The sequence below is a fragment of the Vigna angularis genome, chromosome 3 (assembly GCF_016808095.1).
Source record: "Vigna angularis cultivar LongXiaoDou No.4 chromosome 3, ASM1680809v1, whole genome shotgun sequence".
Lineage (NCBI taxonomy): Eukaryota > Viridiplantae > Streptophyta > Magnoliopsida > Fabales > Fabaceae > Vigna > Vigna angularis.
The window spans coordinates 16,554,356-16,571,135 of NC_068972.1; the positions used below are offsets into that span (position 1 = coordinate 16,554,356).

General features: G+C 34.3%; 3 protein-coding genes across 3 annotated transcripts; 1 reads left to right on the top strand and 2 right to left on the bottom strand.

Annotated features, from left to right (window-relative positions):
* The first annotated feature begins 1,657 nt into the window (after positions 1-1,657).
* LOC108325880 (DEAD-box ATP-dependent RNA helicase 3, chloroplastic) lies at positions 1,658-10,314 on the top strand. Its single transcript, XM_017558995.2, has 10 exons — positions 1,658-2,142; positions 2,216-2,355; positions 2,448-2,862; positions 5,428-5,526; positions 7,312-7,536; positions 8,125-8,502; positions 8,995-9,138; positions 9,257-9,352; positions 9,507-9,778; positions 9,889-10,314. Exons 1-10 carry the CDS (start codon positions 1,792-1,794, stop codon positions 9,971-9,973), a joined length of 2,205 nt encoding a protein of 734 aa, XP_017414484.1. The 5' UTR covers positions 1,658-1,791; the 3' UTR covers positions 9,974-10,314.
* Positions 10,315-10,420: 106 nt separating this feature from the next.
* LOC108325882 (pentatricopeptide repeat-containing protein At4g38150) lies at positions 10,421-11,582 on the bottom strand. Its single transcript, XM_017558997.2, has one exon. It carries the CDS (start codon positions 11,401-11,403, stop codon positions 10,486-10,488), a length of 918 nt encoding a protein of 305 aa, XP_017414486.1. The 5' UTR covers positions 11,404-11,582; the 3' UTR covers positions 10,421-10,485.
* A 1,024-nt stretch (positions 11,583-12,606) lies between these two features.
* Positions 12,607-16,532, bottom strand: LOC108326682 (uncharacterized). The gene is made up of 10 exons (XM_017560294.2): positions 16,348-16,532; positions 15,627-15,756; positions 15,183-15,321; positions 14,877-15,089; positions 14,607-14,745; positions 14,041-14,191; positions 13,831-13,940; positions 13,655-13,752; positions 13,426-13,495; positions 12,607-12,889 (listed from the first exon to the last, which is right to left on the bottom strand). The coding sequence occupies exons 1-10, from the start codon at positions 16,438-16,440 to the stop codon at positions 12,800-12,802; spliced, it is 1,233 nt and encodes a 410-aa protein (XP_017415783.1). The 5' UTR covers positions 16,441-16,532; the 3' UTR covers positions 12,607-12,799.
* Between the last annotated feature and the right edge of the window lie 248 nt (positions 16,533-16,780).

The window sequence follows — 16,780 nt, forward strand, 5'->3', positions numbered from 1 at the left end:
GATATTTAAAAGTTTGAGATTAATTAATTTCATTCTTATATTCACGTTTAATAAAGGATTTTTTTTACTTTTTAAATAAAATTTTAATGTTTTCTTAGTGTTCATGTATTTTTTATGCACCATTCTTAATTCTTGCAACCCATAACAATTTTTCAATGATCTTAAAAAAGTATTCTTCTATCATTTTTAAGCCTGAGTTCTTTAATTGTCATGTTTTTAATCTATCCACGTTGAAGCAATAATTAAAATATGTATAGATGATTTATTATAAATTTAAAACATTATTATTATTAATTTAATTACAGCACAATTTAAGTATTAACATTATATAAATATAAGATCATTTATCAATAATATATTTTAAAGTTTAACAAAAATATTTAACTAATCAAATATATCTTTTTAGAATAACGAGCTAAACACGATATAGTTTAAACGATATTCTAAATATAATATTTATTTTAAACACTAAAAAGAAAAGACTAACATAAAAGTTACACTAAATTATCTGCTCTAAACATCAAATGTCAAACGTTTTAAATTAAACTAATAATACTTTTGTTGCATTGTTTTTATTTATTTATGAAAATCTTTGCTTTATTTAAATTAAAAGAACGCTAAGAAATATAAAGACATAAAATATTTTTTTCAATGTCTTTTAATTGATCAATATGTACAACAACACAATTTCTTACACAAGTAAAGTAGCATTTCACCTTGTATAATAGGTTACCATACTTATATCAAAGTTATGTTCTAGAGGATATTTTTCGAAATTGTTTACAAATAGAAAATCGCACGAAGAAGAGAAGAAGAACAACACAATCATAACTGCATATACTTATAACCAAAATATTCTTGTTATTATATTGTCTAGCTTTGAAAAAATTTACTGTAACAAGTATTTTCAGTTATGAATAATTGAAAGTGATTTAAAATATTATGTTTTTTTTTATAATTAGAAATGATTTAAAACACTTTGATGTTTAACTCATTGAATAGTTTTAGTCAATTAAACTAATATAAAACTAGCTGATTAGATGCAACTTTATTGGATAGCATAAAAATGAGTTTTTACCTATGCTATTATTTTATTAGGTTTCTAAATACTTTTAAAAAAATATTTGATGGTTAAACATTGTCTACATACAGTCTGACTCTTGCAAACCGAGTCTAACACTTGCGAAAAGAATTTGACACTAGGTTGAAATTCCATTTATAAAGTTTGCATCTTATTTCATATTAATTATTTATTTTAATTTTAGTTACTTGAAAATGTATTCTTAATAACGTATAAAAATATTAATTATAGATATTTTTTGACAATGATCTAATATATCCTAAAACAAACAAACCCAGCAGCTAGTAAACATTTTTATTACGAGATGATAATAAGATAACCACTTAATCATATGGTCATGTAGCTTTCATATAAAATCCTTTACAGGATCAATCAATAAAATTTACATTCTTTTCAAAAGTTAAAAAAATAATGAAATCACATTGTTAATATATAATTTATTTTTATGTCAACTAAATGTATCAAAATTATGAATACTAAAAATATTAAATGACAATTATATAAATTGTTGCATACCTTAGCGACCCGGAAAAGACCCGAGTCGAAATTCAAGTATCTCTCACTCACTGACAGAGAGACAAACCTTAGAGAGGTTTAAAAAGCCAAACTTTCAGAGGCAAAAGAACGAGTGGCCTTATCCCCTCGCCGCTCCACCTTCTCTTGGTCTTCTTTGTCTTCTTCGTCTTCTTCATCTTCTTCCCGACACAAACATGGTTTCTTCTTCTACCATACCTCTCTCTTCTTCCATTTCCATATTCAAAAACCCCTCTCTCCATCTCCTCAGAAGACCAACCACCTCCGTTTCATTCAACACCCTTCCCCGTAACTCCACGCTCTCTTCCGTTACTTCGGCCATTACCACCCCCACTTCTTCCGTTCTCACCCAACAATCTTTCGAGGGTTTAACTCTGGACGACGTTAGCAATGGCCTCCAATTTGGCTATGACCACCAACCCGACCACGTCAGCGACCACGAACTTGACATTTCCAAGTTGTCTTTACCTTCCTCCCTCTTTCACGCCCTACAAAAACGTGGAATCACAAGCCTCTTTCCCATTCAGGTATCGGTATTTTCTTTTCTTCTTTTTTTTTCCACTACCATAAATGTAAAGGATTGTTCTTTGGTGTGATCAGAGAGCTGTGTTAGTGCCTGCATTAGAAGGTAGAGATATCATTGCTCGAGCAAAGACCGGCACTGGCAAAACATTAGCATTCGGAATTCCAATTCTCAGAGGCCTCACTCATGATGATGATGATGAGCAAAGTTCTCACAGGTTCATGCCATCATTATTCATGCACATTGTTTAATCTTTAAGGTTATCTTGCTTCATGTATTCATGTATGTATGTGTGTTTAATTCTTGCAGGAGGCATAGCAGGCTTCCCAAGGCATTAGTCCTAGCACCTACTAGGGAGTTAGCCAAGCAAGTTGAGAAGGAGATACAGGAATCTGCTCCTTACGTGAAAACGGTTTGTGTTTATGGGGGTGTTTCTTATGTAACGCAGCAGAGTGCGCTTTCGCGAGGTGTTGATGTGGTGGTTGGAACACCGGGTAGAATAATTGATCTATTGAATGGAGGTAGCCTTACTCTGAGTGAGGTGCAGTATTTGGTGCTTGATGAAGCTGATCAGATGCTTGCTGTTGGGTTTGAGGAGGACGTGGAGGTCATTTTGGATAAGGTCCCTGCGCAGCGCCAGACCATGTTGTTTTCTGCTACCATGCCTGGTTGGGTCAAGAAACTGTCCAGAAAGCATTTGAACAATCCTTTGACAATTGATTTGGTAAAATCTTTTGTTGCTTTTTTTGCTTGTCTTCTCTCTGAATATGCACAGTTGTTGACTATGTACTTGCTTATTTATGGAGTACGACTGTAGAGTACAAAGTATGATATTTTTTGGGTTCGCAATGTTCTTATTGTTTAGCTCGATACACATAACATGGTCATCTCATATTTCTCATCAACAAGAAGTGGTGCTGTGCAGGGAAATAGCCTCTGTGTGATATGTTGGTTGTGGTTTAAAACAGTGTGTGCTTTGGTGATGAGTGAGCGTGTGAGTATACTTTTAAAAAATGATTAAAAGAAACAAATGGATTTTTCATTTATTTCATAATTAGTAAATTTTCGATTGTATTCCAATCTGTGTTGACTACAAAGTCTTGTAGGTGTACGTGTAACCTACCCTACTATTTGTGATTTATTGATGTAAAACACTAAAAGTCACCTGGATGGCAGGATTTACTTGAAGAGAAAAGCTCTTTGTCTTGACTGCATTACCATAATAATCCTTAGCTTGTATTAATGACTTATTACATGGCTTGTTTGGGTGAGTAAAAAGTTGAACATAACTACACTATGTGTTTAAATAATCTACTTCAACACCAGTGATGCAATTCCTCATCATAAACTTTTTTTATTTGTTTGGAAACATTTTGTTGTATATCTGATATAATGTGTTGGACAATTATCACCTTACAAGCCAGTCTTATATAGAGTTGAATTAAACTTTAAGTTCACTTCTTAATATAGTATGAGAGCATATCCTAGTAAGATTTGTTGGGCCTATCATGCACTCGTTATTTGGTTGCTATCAGACTAGTTGCTATCAAACCACCCATGAATATATAGTCCTCTGCACAAGTTGTCTATGCTTCAACGTGAGAGGGGTGTGTTGGAGATCTTAGTCAACTAGAGATAAAGCCAATTTATAATATTTTAGTGGGAACAATCCTTAGCTTACAAGTTGGTTTTATGTTAAGCTTAAACTAACTTTCTGATGAAGGGAAAACATGAATGAATTTCCACTAAACTGACTTTTTTCTTCTGATTCTTATGCAATTGTGTATATTACTGTTCTGGCAAAAAGTTGAGTGTCTTTTACTGAAGACAAAAATACAAAAAACCCTCTTGACCTAAAGTGAAGTAGAGACCATTAAGGCCAAAATAGTTTTGTCCCTTGACCATGGGGCATTTTATTTATAAATAAATTACAAATCGTTTTTATTTTCCAGAAAATAGGAGAATACTTCAATTACACAAAATATCAATAAATACAAGATAACAAAATAACAGATAATAACTAAATATCCCATCTTCTATGCTATAATATATGTTAATGAAAATTTGGTTATAAGTTGGACTTAGGCTCAATTCCTAGGCCCAATCTTCAAGGTCGGCTTTCAGATGTTTCACATGGGTGTAAGTGCCTACTTGGCCTAAAGACGGTCCGTAGAGATGTTTGCAAGGTCAGACATCGACCCAACGGCATCTACTTTCACCTTTTGTTCTCATGCTCAAATTTTGGGCTAGATCTTTGTAAAGTCAAGATTAAGACAAATACATTGAGGTCGATCATATCCTGAACGGTACACAGCCCTCCAACATTGAGTCTTCAATTTATGGGACGAAAAGGTTTCCATAACCCATCCACCATCTTTTAGTACTAGGTTAGGGGGCCCGGATGACCGAGACAGTACACAGGCCCCTAGTCTTAAGTTGAAGTGTTTGAGGCATAAAGGCTGAAAAAGTCTGCTAAACCAAGTCTTGAATACTTCCTTGCCAAATTTTTCCACATGTTTTGTTTTAACTCATTCTGTTTTCTTTTCTTGTCTCTTCTCTTTGCACATAGCCAACTTAGTTTCCATTCCACTGCATTACTTTTTCTCATGCCATCTTCTGGTATGTTTCTCCCTTTTTGTTAAATTTGGCATCCTTCTCTAGCTGCCTATTAATTTATGGCCTGATTTACTGTACTTTTTAGGCCAGTCTCCAGCCGAGCTGAGTTAGTTGCTTTAAGTGGGCATCTTCGCCCCCCAAGCCGAGCTTGGAGTTTCTCTTTTGTTGTCAAATTGGTAATTCATGAGCCTCAATGACTAGAAAAACTATACAAATAACAAGTTATATAAAAGACAAGTTTATAATTCAAGATCTTTACTCTTATGTTAAATACACGACCTTCATGAGCCTTCAGTAAATAACTAGGTGTGAAAACTTACCTATCATGTGTTTCAACATAGAAAATGGTGAAATCAAATATAAAATAACATTAATAAGTTGATAATAGTGCTCGGTAACCACGAGTGTTTTTACTCATTATCACCTTTCATTAAGGCCTTTGAGTAATAAGGAACATATTTGGATAAGTTAAAATATCTAGACCGCTAATATGTGAGCCCTCAATGATAAGATTTTAATGCTTACTTTATTACCAGTAAAAGACACTCAGTTTTTTGCTGGATCGATTACTAATGCTTACCTTATTGTAGAATGAAAATTAGTCATGATTAAGATGTGTTTTAATAACAGGAAATTGATTATGATGTTTTTTTTCTCTTTTTTGGTGAACAAGGTTGGCGAACAAGAAGAGAAACTTGCTGAAGGGATCAAACTTTATGCTTTATCAGCCACTGCCACTTCAAAACGGACAGTTCTGTCTGATCTTATAACTGTAAGTTTGCTATTATGATTTTTCAAATTACATTCTTAAGTTGATGTTTGGTAATTTCAAAAGCTTATATTTCTAAATTCTGATTTGGATGGTGTTATTGTAAGATATGATAATAAAAAAAGACTTAATTGCATACATTACCACTAACCTTTTATACATTTGTGAATTTACCATTGAACTTTAAATTTCTCAAATTTTATCTTCTGAATTTCAAAATCATTCAATTCTTAAATTTCTGTCAAATGGGTGTCAAGTTATTAACAATACGTTGTTGTGATCAATGTGAGGTAAATTTAAATTACACATTTTATGACCGAACGTTTTGCATTTTTGCAATTTTTTTGCTTTTTTGCAAATTTTATTGCGACCAATTTCGCAAATTGTCTCTAAACTTTTAATTTGGTGAGTTTTACTTCTAAGTTCTCAATTTTTGCGGTTCAGCCATATAAATTTCAAAACTATCCACACATGAACTTTGTTGGAATTGATATGAAGTTATTAACAATGTGATGATATGACAAATAAATAAGGTAGGACAACAAAGGTGTGATTATGTGACCAATAAATTAAGTGGATATATTTCATCTTGTATTAATTAGATGGTGAAGTAACACCCCTGCGATTAATATTAAACTATTCGTTCAATTTATTTTTATTTCACTCCAGTGATTTTTTTAGAATCTTAAGATTTTGATTTCTTTAGCTGCATTCATGCTTAAAATCCTACCTAGTTCATATTTTTAAATATATTATCAGGGTTGATGTTCGGATAGCGGTGAAATAACTACTACTTTTACTGAAAGCTATATAACAGAGTAAAATATGGAAATTATAAGAAAAATCTAAAAAGTTGTTTTTAAATAATAAATAATTATGATATTTTTGACATTTTATTGAGACGGTTTTTATGACATAACTGGTGTACCCTAAACGGTTGCATAGTTAAAAAAATAGCATTAGAGTAAAAGATATTTTGTGAAATTATAATTAAATCGTTTTAATCTTATGTATGCTAGTAATATTATTTTGGTCTAAAACTACTCCAAATATCTACATTTCATATTTACTTTCCTTTTTCTCAACCTTGTCCAAATCAATAACGTCATTATTTTACCTCAAACTCACATTAGAGCACTAAATGGTGTTGTTATATTGTTAGTAAATTGACATTCATTATAGAAAGGTAAGATGTGTATAGTTTTTAAATTCAGTTGGTGAAATTGCTGAAAATGAAACCTCAAAGGTAAGATTCACGAAATTGAAGAAGTTTTATAACTTGCAAGATGGAATTTTTAGTAGTAAAATTTGTAAAATAGTAATAGTTTAATGATAAAATGTGTATGTAATGTATTTCCACCCTGAACTGAAAGCAACCTTACATTGGCCACGTTATCACACTTTTAGTGATTTGACGTAAGGGTAAAATGTGTATTATTTTTAAGTTCATGGGGTAAAAATTTGCGAAATTGAAAGTTCAACCTAAAACTTGAACAAGTGTAAAAATGTAGTGTAAAATTTGCACAACCTTACTAGGAAGTTTTGTTTTCGTTATTCTCATATTGGGATGTAGTTCGTGTGAAATACCCTGACAAACTTATGGCTGAGAATTCTCGAAGGTTCATTCTACTGTTGCAATTTAATTTAGTTTTATGTTACTGAATATACTTCAATTTCAATATACTTCATTCTCGAAGGTTCATTCTACTGTTGCAATTTAATTTAGTTTTATGTTACTGAATATACTTCAATTTCAATAATTGCACTGAATGTTACCATGTCGTTTAGGTTTATGCAAAGGGTGGAAAGACTATTGTTTTTACGCAGACAAAAAAGGATGCTGATGAAGTATCATTGGCATTAACGAGTAGTATAGCCTCTGAAGCACTGCATGGTGATATATCTCAGCATCAGAGAGAGAGAACATTGAATGGTTTTCGACAAGGGAAATTCACAGTGCTTGTTGCCACTGATGTTGCTGCTCGTGGACTTGATATTCCGAATGTTGATTTGGTAAGCTGAAAATGATGATTTTTAGTGAACATAAATGTCCCTTTTCCAACTTTTTATTTTATCAAGATTTTTCTTGAAATTTTAGCATTTTTTTTCTATATGACAACAAATGTTGAAGTAGTAAACTCGAACACTTGGATTATTTTAATTTAGATGTTAGTATTTTTAATGAAGACTCATGTTTTATTTAATTGTTAAAAATGAGGGTCTCGTAGTTTGAGTCTTGATCCCTAGGTTGGATAAAAACTTCATTGCCCATTTTAGATTGAAGTTTCTCAATTCTTAAGTTTGGTTTGGTTGTTGTTTACACAATCTGGTTTATTTTTCTGTGTAAGGAGACATTTCCAGTGTATCTGACGTTATTCAATCTATATCACGGTGCAGTATTTATACTACTTGTCATTTAGAAAATGTGTTTGTGTAAGCAGTACCGTGATAACTTATTTGGACTCTATTTCAGTTCTGTTTATATACAGAAGTTTATGACCTAACATTTGAAATCAAATAACAATGCTTTTGTCAAATACCGAATTGCTGTCTGTTGTCAGCATACTGAGAAGCTCGTTGGTATTACTTTGTTTTCTTCAGGTTATACATTATGAACTTCCCAATGATGCTGAGACTTTTGTACATCGTTCTGGTCGCACTGGGCGGGCAGGAAAAGAGGGTACTGCCATATTGATGTACACCAGTAGCCAGAAGAGAACAGTTAGATCCCTTGAGCATGATGTTGGCTGCAAATTTGAATTCATTAGTCCACCGGCTATGGAAGAAATTTTGGAGTCATCTGCTGAACAAGTTGTTGCTACACTTAATAGAGTTCATCCAGAGTCTGTGAAGTTTTTCACTGCAACTGCGCAAAAACTGGTTGAAGAACAAGGAGCAAGTGCCCTTGCAGCTGCTCTAGCACAGATGAGTGGATTCTCTCAACCTCCATCATGTCGGTCTCTTATCAATCATGAACAGGTGTTGTAGAAGCATATGTTTTCAAATTGAAATTTAAGTCTTGAAATTTTCTAGAGGATATATTTTTTTAACCGTATTCCTTCTGGGTGATACTATACATAATGATTTATATTTCATGAAAAGGATGTGCCATCTGAATGTAATGAAAATCTGTTCAGCACAATAAAAAGCTAAATAGTAATTGCAATATAATTTTTAGATTATATTATTTAAATCAGCTTTACAAGGGTTCTCCTAACGTAAAACCCACATAATTTGGTATAATTGGTTTTGATATTTAACATTTGCTTCTCGGTTAATATTTTGACGAGGTGATCGTTTGATTAGTATTTGAGTTGGAACTAGTTTTCAAAAATATTAGAACACAATATTGGTTCTAAGTTAACTAGTTTTTTTTTTTTTTTAAATATCAAATTTCATGTATATGTGTGTATGTATATATACTCTGTTTGTGAATGGGTTATTTTGTTCATTAAAACTCGGGTATTGCAGGGATGGATTACACTTCAACTTACACGAGATTCAGACACTTCTGGAAGATTTTTTTCTGCAAGATCTGTCACTGGGTTTCTTTCTGATGTTTATTCTCCAGCTGCTGATGAAGTTGGAAAAATACATTTAATTGCAGATGAGAGGGTCTGTAGCTAAGTACTACTATTTTTTTCTTTTGTGCTAGTTTATGTAAGGAACTTCAGTATTACTAATAATCATCGCATCATTCAATTTATTTTAAAGTTGGTAATGCCTGTATCAGATTAAAGGAGCTGTCTTTGATCTCCCGGAGGAAGTTGCTAGAGAGTTGCTCAAAAAGGAACTGCCTTCTGGAAACACTATTTCCAAAATCACCAAAGTAAAATAGCGAAGTTTGGCTAATCTTCTTTTCTTCATTTTATTGTTTGTGTAGTGTACTCCCTGTACTAAAACAGCAACCATATTTTGGTATCAGTTTATTGTATTGGAGTAACAATTTGACAAAATGTAAATTCATATTGCATTTGTGGCAGTTACCTCCTTTGCAAGACGATGAACCTGCAAGTGATTTCTATGGGAAGTTTTCTGACAGAGACAGAAGTAACCGAAGGGGTTCTAATTCTAGGGATCAAAGAGGCTTTAGAAGTTCACGAGGATGGGAAGGAGGCCAAGACTCTGATGATGAGTTCGGAACAGGCAGTAGAAATTTCAGATCAGGCAACAATAGGTCTCGAATGGGAAAAAACAGCGGCGATGACTGGCTAATTGGAGGTGGACGATCCAACAGATTTTCATCATCCAACAGGTTATAGTATAGCACAAGTTATAGACTTTAGTTACGGCTTTACTTATGTTTGTTACATTTCTTCCTATTTATAAATGTATATTTAACGAAATTTGAACGTGCATTTGCAGAAGCGGGCACGGAGGGGCCTGTTTCAATTGTGGACAACCTGGCCATCGAGCTGCAGATTGTCGCAAAAAACGAGACTTTTTCTAGTTTGTACACACCCAATCACATATCTAGGGAGCTGCACTATTGATGCCCTAACATGGGGGGTTCAAGAAATTGAAGATGCTTTCCCACAGAATCACAGAATCGATCTTACATTTAATATCTATTATTTTTTTAGAATTCTACGGAGAGGTCTCCACCTGTCCTGTCCAGAGAACGAACATTTTTGTCGTCACCCTTATTGTAACATTTATTTTTTTATCATTTCATTGAGGCATCATGGTATTTTTTTTGGCAAGAACAGTTACTGTACAATGCTGTTTTGTCAGCTTAACCGTTGTGTTTCAGAAAAGAGAGGTATACATTTTTCACTAGTTCATGAATGATATTACTTTCTATCATACAATTTAGACTCGGCCGTAATTTTACTAATTTTATGACTGAGTGCTGGTATTACCAAAGTTGAAATGCATAACGAACAAGTGCCACGTATAAACCAAAGACAAAAAAACATGCTTCATTTTCACACTCGAACATGTTCAAACAACGTTATAGCACTATTTGCCAAAAAGAACGTTTATGAGATTTCTAAAAACTGGGCCTCTTCTATTGCTTGCAACCTCTCTCACAGCCTTCTCGTCGGGGACAAACCCCTTAGCTTTCATTTGCTCCAGCAAGCGTGTAGCTTCATCTATCCTCTCTTCCTTCAGCAGCCCCTCAAACACAGAGGTATAAGTTTTTGCATTGGGTTTCATCCCTTTATCCATCATTTCCAAAAGGTACTTATTAGCGTCCCTCACAAACTTGGAATCAGCAGCAAGAGCCGTAATGAGAACCGCATATGTGTAAGCGTTGGGCGACACCCCAGAAGCGAGCATACGCATGTAAACCTTGTGAGCCTCTTTTGGCTGTGCAGCGTTAGCGTAGGCCTCGAGGATGGCGGTGTGGGCCACCACGTCGGGCATCTGACCCTTGTCCTTGATCTGGCCGAAGAGCTCCAGCGCCTCGTGGGTCAGACCCTCTTTGGACAATGCGTCGAACATCTTCACTGCGTGGTTGAACAACCCATCGCCGCTCCTCATGTCATGGAAAATCTGTTGCAAGTCCTTTGGGTCCTTGGGGTCTTCTATTGCGGGCTTCTTGCTGAAGGGGTCGTAAGGGGGTGGGACTACCCTATTGGTTTTTCCGGTTTCTTTGTGGGTATTGTTGTTTTGGTCGTCGTATTCGGAGTCTGAGTCGGAGAGGGAGAAGTTGAGCTTGGTGTCGATGGGGGTTTTGGTGGAACAGAAATGACGATGAACGGTGGGGGTGTTTGAAACGGAAATGGGTGGGGATTGAGGGGGTAAGAGTAGTGAGGAAAAAGCGTGTGGGAGGGAGGTGCTTGAGAAGGTGTTAGGGTTAATGTTAGAGTTGGTGGTGAAAATTAAAGTGCGACGTATTGCTGTTACTGTTGCTCGGCCACACAAAGAAGCCATTGTCTTGTTTGTTCTCTTCTGCTAACTATCACTCCACTTACTTGTGGCAAGAAGAGGCATTCAATCCATCTCTCTCTTTACTCAAGTTTGAAATCCTTCTAGTACTTTCCGACTGTGGCGGCGCTTAGTAAATCTTTTCATGACATTGGGCTGGGGGATTTAGCATCCGACACTCTACAAGTTAACAGCTTTTATACCAGAAAATAAACATAGTATAAAATTAAAAACAATTTACTGAAATAATATACTCCAAATAATTTACCAAACATGTGCTATAACACGATAAAATGTTTTAGGAAAGACTCAGTTGTCTCAACCACAATATTTGTGGTCAATCCGGTTGGGTTCTATTTATTTGAAAAGGTTAATTCAGCTCTAATCAATTGAGCCGGTTCGTTAAAACTAAAATAAAAAAATAGATATATGCATTTGTTGATTAACAAATTATAAACCATCAGATAAACATAGCTTTATAGGAACAGAAATATTATTTACCAGTCTTCAAAATGCATGAATAAATGAATCTTGACTAGCAATAACACGTGATTGAATCTACATGATAAATATATACATCTACAACGTTAACATTAGCATGGATCTTTGTTATTACACGAAAGTCTGTAAATTTCTCGTATCTAGTCACTAAAATATCATTTAAGCAAAAATTGTTTCTAGTTTCTACTGTATCCGATCTTTCTAGTTCACATAAGCTAATGTTTCATTTTAGTCGAACAAGACTGCAATTTTTAAAGGAGATTATTCGACGTGACAGTTTCTCATTTGTTGAGAAAAGTGAAAAATGCCATAACATTTTGAAATTGTACAAATAGTTTAAAGCAGAATAAAGATGGTTAGTTTTTGACTTGACCATTATGTATCACCTCTAGCAATTGCGAGACACCACTCAGTGATATTGAGGACAAGTCAATATTTATTAAAGTCGCGCGCTGATTTTCAGATTCAAACAGCAAAAAGGTATCATCTTCGCAAGAGCTATTTGGCAACCATGGTATTTTTAAACTCCAACTCAAATGATGGGAAGATAAGACCGCAAATTCGGAGTTTCACTCTAGCTATGATGTACAATCAATAAAACTTAAGGTGAAAGCTCCCATGAGAGCACTCATTGCACAATTTTTAGCGGAGACAACTTTAGATTAGTTGTTCGTTCGAAGTACTGGGAGAATATCCTCGACGAAATGGTGAGGCAGGTCAACAAAACATAAAATTCAATAATAATAGCTCTCTCCCAAAGTTGGGTAGTACAATTAGAGTCAGTAGTCAACTAAAATAAATTTATGAATTTGTAACAAAACAAATTACAGTTTTTAAGATCAAAAAATTCCACTTGGATAAAATCTAGATACTCGGCTGATTGCTTCACTCGAAAACGTCCTCACCGAGCTACCAACCCTTGGGCAGCCTGGGGCCCATCTTCCGTTATTTTGTTGGCCTGAATGGTACTGATAACATTCGCAACATTTCCCTAGAAATAGATAACATTTATCAAACATCACAGTGAATAGAACATCAGTTACTTGTGTTGAAGCAATGACATTTCATCTGTATTACTCAACAATTAAAATCCAAGTGCACTAACATCATGTAGACCAAATCGCATAATAATGATCTCGTGTAAAAAGCTAGATAAGTCGTGCAAACATTTTCCAGGAAAAATAAAATAAAATATATAAAATGTATACACCAACAATAATGCATAGATGAAATTTGTCGTTTGAGGTACACAAACTGAATTTTTATTTATAAAAATGTCAAGCATTTCAACAGACAGCATGATTCAAATTGACAGGCTTTTCAAATCTTAAAATATTTACTCATGTTATTGAAGGTCACAATAAATTCTGAATAGTAGCTACCGATAGTTCTTTCCTTTTTAAAATGAATTCAATTATCATACTCGTACTATGTGGATGGATGTATCAGAGGAATAGTATAAATATTTCTGTGAATTATGGCATAACTAATTATAATTCTAAAAATTGCAGACGAGAAATTATTTACCCTCCATGTCACCAGCTTTGTTCTCAGTGCCTGCCATTGATGCTGACCAAACACACGATCAGTAGGATGACTGCACATTTAAGACTTGCATTAAAGTGTGCATAACAGTAAAATAAAGTTTCAACGTGGAGAGATATATGATGCTCAACAAAAATAGTTATGGTGAAGAGGTGCGTGTATAGGAAGGTAGTAGGTGCAGAGAAAGACAATCGATAGAGGTAGAACATACCTAACAACCACTACTTGATTCATTTGATCCAACTTACAGTCAATTAACTTGGCAGTTATTGCTCTAACCACCCACAGTTCCACCTCATCATCATTGATCTGAAGGGAATGTTGCAAGATTTCAATTATGATAGGAAGAACACAATTACAAAACATAAAATAAAAATACAAATTTACCTGAAGTGTGTCCCTGATAAGTTCATAAGGAATGGTGCCAGATGCATCGGAGCTAAGATCCACCAATGACATCAGCCTCATTTTAGCAATGCATTCTTCATGTACAAGGCCTAAAAACATCATAACATCAAAAAATTTTGATAGTAACATAAAGTAGAACGTAGTTATGTATCTACATGTAAACAATATTCGTTCATGAACAGTGTTTACCATAAGTTTTCAACAAGGTGGAATTTGTAGCATGATATTCTAAGTAAGCATCCAGCCTCTGAGTAACAAAAATCTTAAGAAGCTCATATAACAAACCATATTTGGCATCCTTCTCCAGTTGAGCAACAGCCGGCAAGTCTAGTAAATCACACTACAGGATAATCAACTTAGTGAATGCTCTTCTAGAACTCAAAGCAATCTAGATCAACAATGGCATTAAAAATGGCAAACTTAAATATCTATGTAAAATTCCACGACAAAAAACAAAAATTGCAATTACTAAATAAAGATGACCTATAACAAAAAGCGCCCTAATCACCTTATCTGTTTAAGTACTGGTCAGAAAATTTCCATTTCCACTGTAACATGCTTCTATATAATTATACACATCCAGATACAGACCAGATAATCATGCACTATCAAAGCAGTAGAAGCTATTGAAAAATTTGTGATATTACTACTGACAAAACAAAAAGTTAACTCCTAAAAATAGTTGAACATAGGAAGCTGAAACTGTAAGATTATACAACCATTCAAACATCGTAATTACATATTGGACAAGGTACCTGAAAGATGTCAGGAGCCCTAACAAATTCCACAATTGCATGTGCACCCTCCTCCTTGGCTTCACTCAAAACATGGGCATCTTCTCCCAAAAAAGTTGCCAGATAACTGGTCAGGAACTTTAAAGCATCCTTTGACATACTGAGATAAAGTAAGATGAAATACTAATTACATGTTTAAAAAATGAAATAAAAAACTCAGGTAGTACTCCCACTCTGAAGAGAGGTAAAGAGAACAAAAATAAAATTGACATATACAGGAATCTGCTATACCTTTTATTTTCCTTCAAAATATTAGAAATAGCAAGAAAGAGCTCTCTCTGTTCCGGTATCCCGATTTTCCAGTCTTTCAAAAAGTTGTCAATTTTTTTGAATGAAGGTATAATGAATTCAGTGACTTTCCCATCAACAGCTAAATTCAGTGTCTTCATGTAAACATAAAACTGGCAGTATGGAGTCTCCAAAAGATTGTACAGATTGATCAAACTGTAGAGAAAAGATACTTCAAAAATAATAATATAAATAGTCACACCATAATGCATGACCAGAAATTTTAAACCAAGCAGCATGTGATATTACATTTTCAATCGCACAACAGGCTTTTCGTTTGGCTGCTGAAGTATTTTTGCAGTTACAACTTTTACAATCTCCATTGCTTCATCTGGATTCGCAGTCTTTGTAACAAGATTGCAAATGATAGTGAAGATGGACTCTATATCTGGTACAAGATATGACAGAACTTGTTAACACACTCAGATTAAGCTGAACCATTAATGGCAATCCTATCACCCTGAGAAGTTCTCTATGTAATAACAAACTGGATTCTAAACCAAAAGTGAGAAATGAAACAACCAAGAAGGAAGCTACAAATGCAACAGAATAAAGAAAAAAAGATAGTGAATATTGCAGGTTAACAATGTCACAACCAAACAAAGTGGCAGAGTTGGAAAAGGATCCGGCACAGATGACAGCATCCATCAAAAGCTGTTTATACCAATATCAACAAAAGAAATATAACTCTACCTTTTTCAGAAACCTTAGAGAAAATCAATTCAGCAGAGGTAATCATCAATGATGCTAACTCCAACCACTTTCCCATACCAATGAACTCTTCAGCCTCCATGCAGAGTCTACTAACTTGTGGCTCAGCAACCTGACAAGACATGATGGGAAGAACTAAATTTGTCAATAACACCAAAATCAAACAAGAACGCAACAATGCATCACATTTAAAAAGAAGCGTGACTGTACAGAGAAGCGAGACTGTAAAGAGAAGCGAGAGAGGAAAATGTCGTAGACCAACAAACCCTAAAACTACATAAAAAAATACTATTCCTGATATTTTTAAATCAATCTCTTCCCATCCAACCTACCAAACGAACAATTAAATGTTACTCCCTCTTTTAATTTTCTGAACAGTGACTTGAATCCGGAAATTTCTAAGACAAAATAATAATGATGCAGAACGAGTTCCAAGGAACATACCAAAATCTGAGTATTCAATCCAAAATCACAGTTTAACAAATTCGGATTCAATTTTAAGTTCCACAGGCATTTCAACTAAGCATATAAACAGTGGATCGTGAACAGACCATCATATCCCTAACAGACTATCGAAGGCAAATATCTCATACAGAAGCCAACAACAAGACCAAATAAAGAACCATCCACAAATACACGGAATAAAAAGCACAGAGCAGGCTGAAGACAGTGAAAGATAGAGAGAAGAGTTAGGAAGAAAGACCTCAGGACCGGCATCAGCCCAGGCAAGTTCAGAGGCGAATCGAACGACGGTGAGGGCAGCGTCTTCTTCGGAGGTTGGCACCACGGTCGCCATGTTTTCTGAACTGCGATATTGTAAACCCTAGCTGACTCGCGCTGCGGAGAAGAAGGTGTGAGCAAATAAAACCCGTCTCAAAGAAAGAATATAAGATAATAAAATCATCCAAAAAATAAACAATACTAAGCATTGTTATGATATTATGATATAATAATAATAAGTATAACATTTTTCAGTTTTAAACTTAATTTTTTGGAATATAATTTTAAAATACAGGAGGAAGGGCATTGATAAACTTCATCAAGTATCCTGAAATTTTCAATGTAAATTATTTATTTAATTTACAATTATTTATAATATATAGTTTATTATTAATTTTAAGTGTAAAAATTAAAAA

Coding starts and splice junctions, on each gene's coding strand:
- LOC108325880 (XM_017558995.2), top strand. CDS start 1,792: ATGGTTTCTTCTTCTACCATACCTCTCTCTTCTTCCATTTCCATATTC. Junction 7,537..8,124: donor ATATTCCGAATGTTGATTTG/GTAAGCTGAAAA, acceptor TGTTTTCTTCAG/GTTATACATTATGAACTTCC. Junction 8,503..8,994: donor CTCTTATCAATCATGAACAG/GTGTTGTAGAAG, acceptor CGGGTATTGCAG/GGATGGATTACACTTCAACT.
- LOC108325882 (XM_017558997.2), bottom strand. CDS start 11,403: ATGGCTTCTTTGTGTGGCCGAGCAACAGTAACAGCAATACGTCGCACT.
- LOC108326682 (XM_017560294.2), bottom strand. CDS start 16,440: ATGGCGACCGTGGTGCCAACCTCCGAAGAAGACGCTGCCCTCACCGTC. Junction 13,496..13,654: donor AATCAAGTAGTGGTTGTTAG/GTATGTTCTACC, acceptor TTAAATGTGCAG/TCATCCTACTGATCGTGTGT. Junction 12,890..13,425: donor CAAAGCTGGTGACATGGAGG/GTAAATAATTTC, acceptor ATCTATTTCTAG/GGAAATGTTGCGAATGTTAT.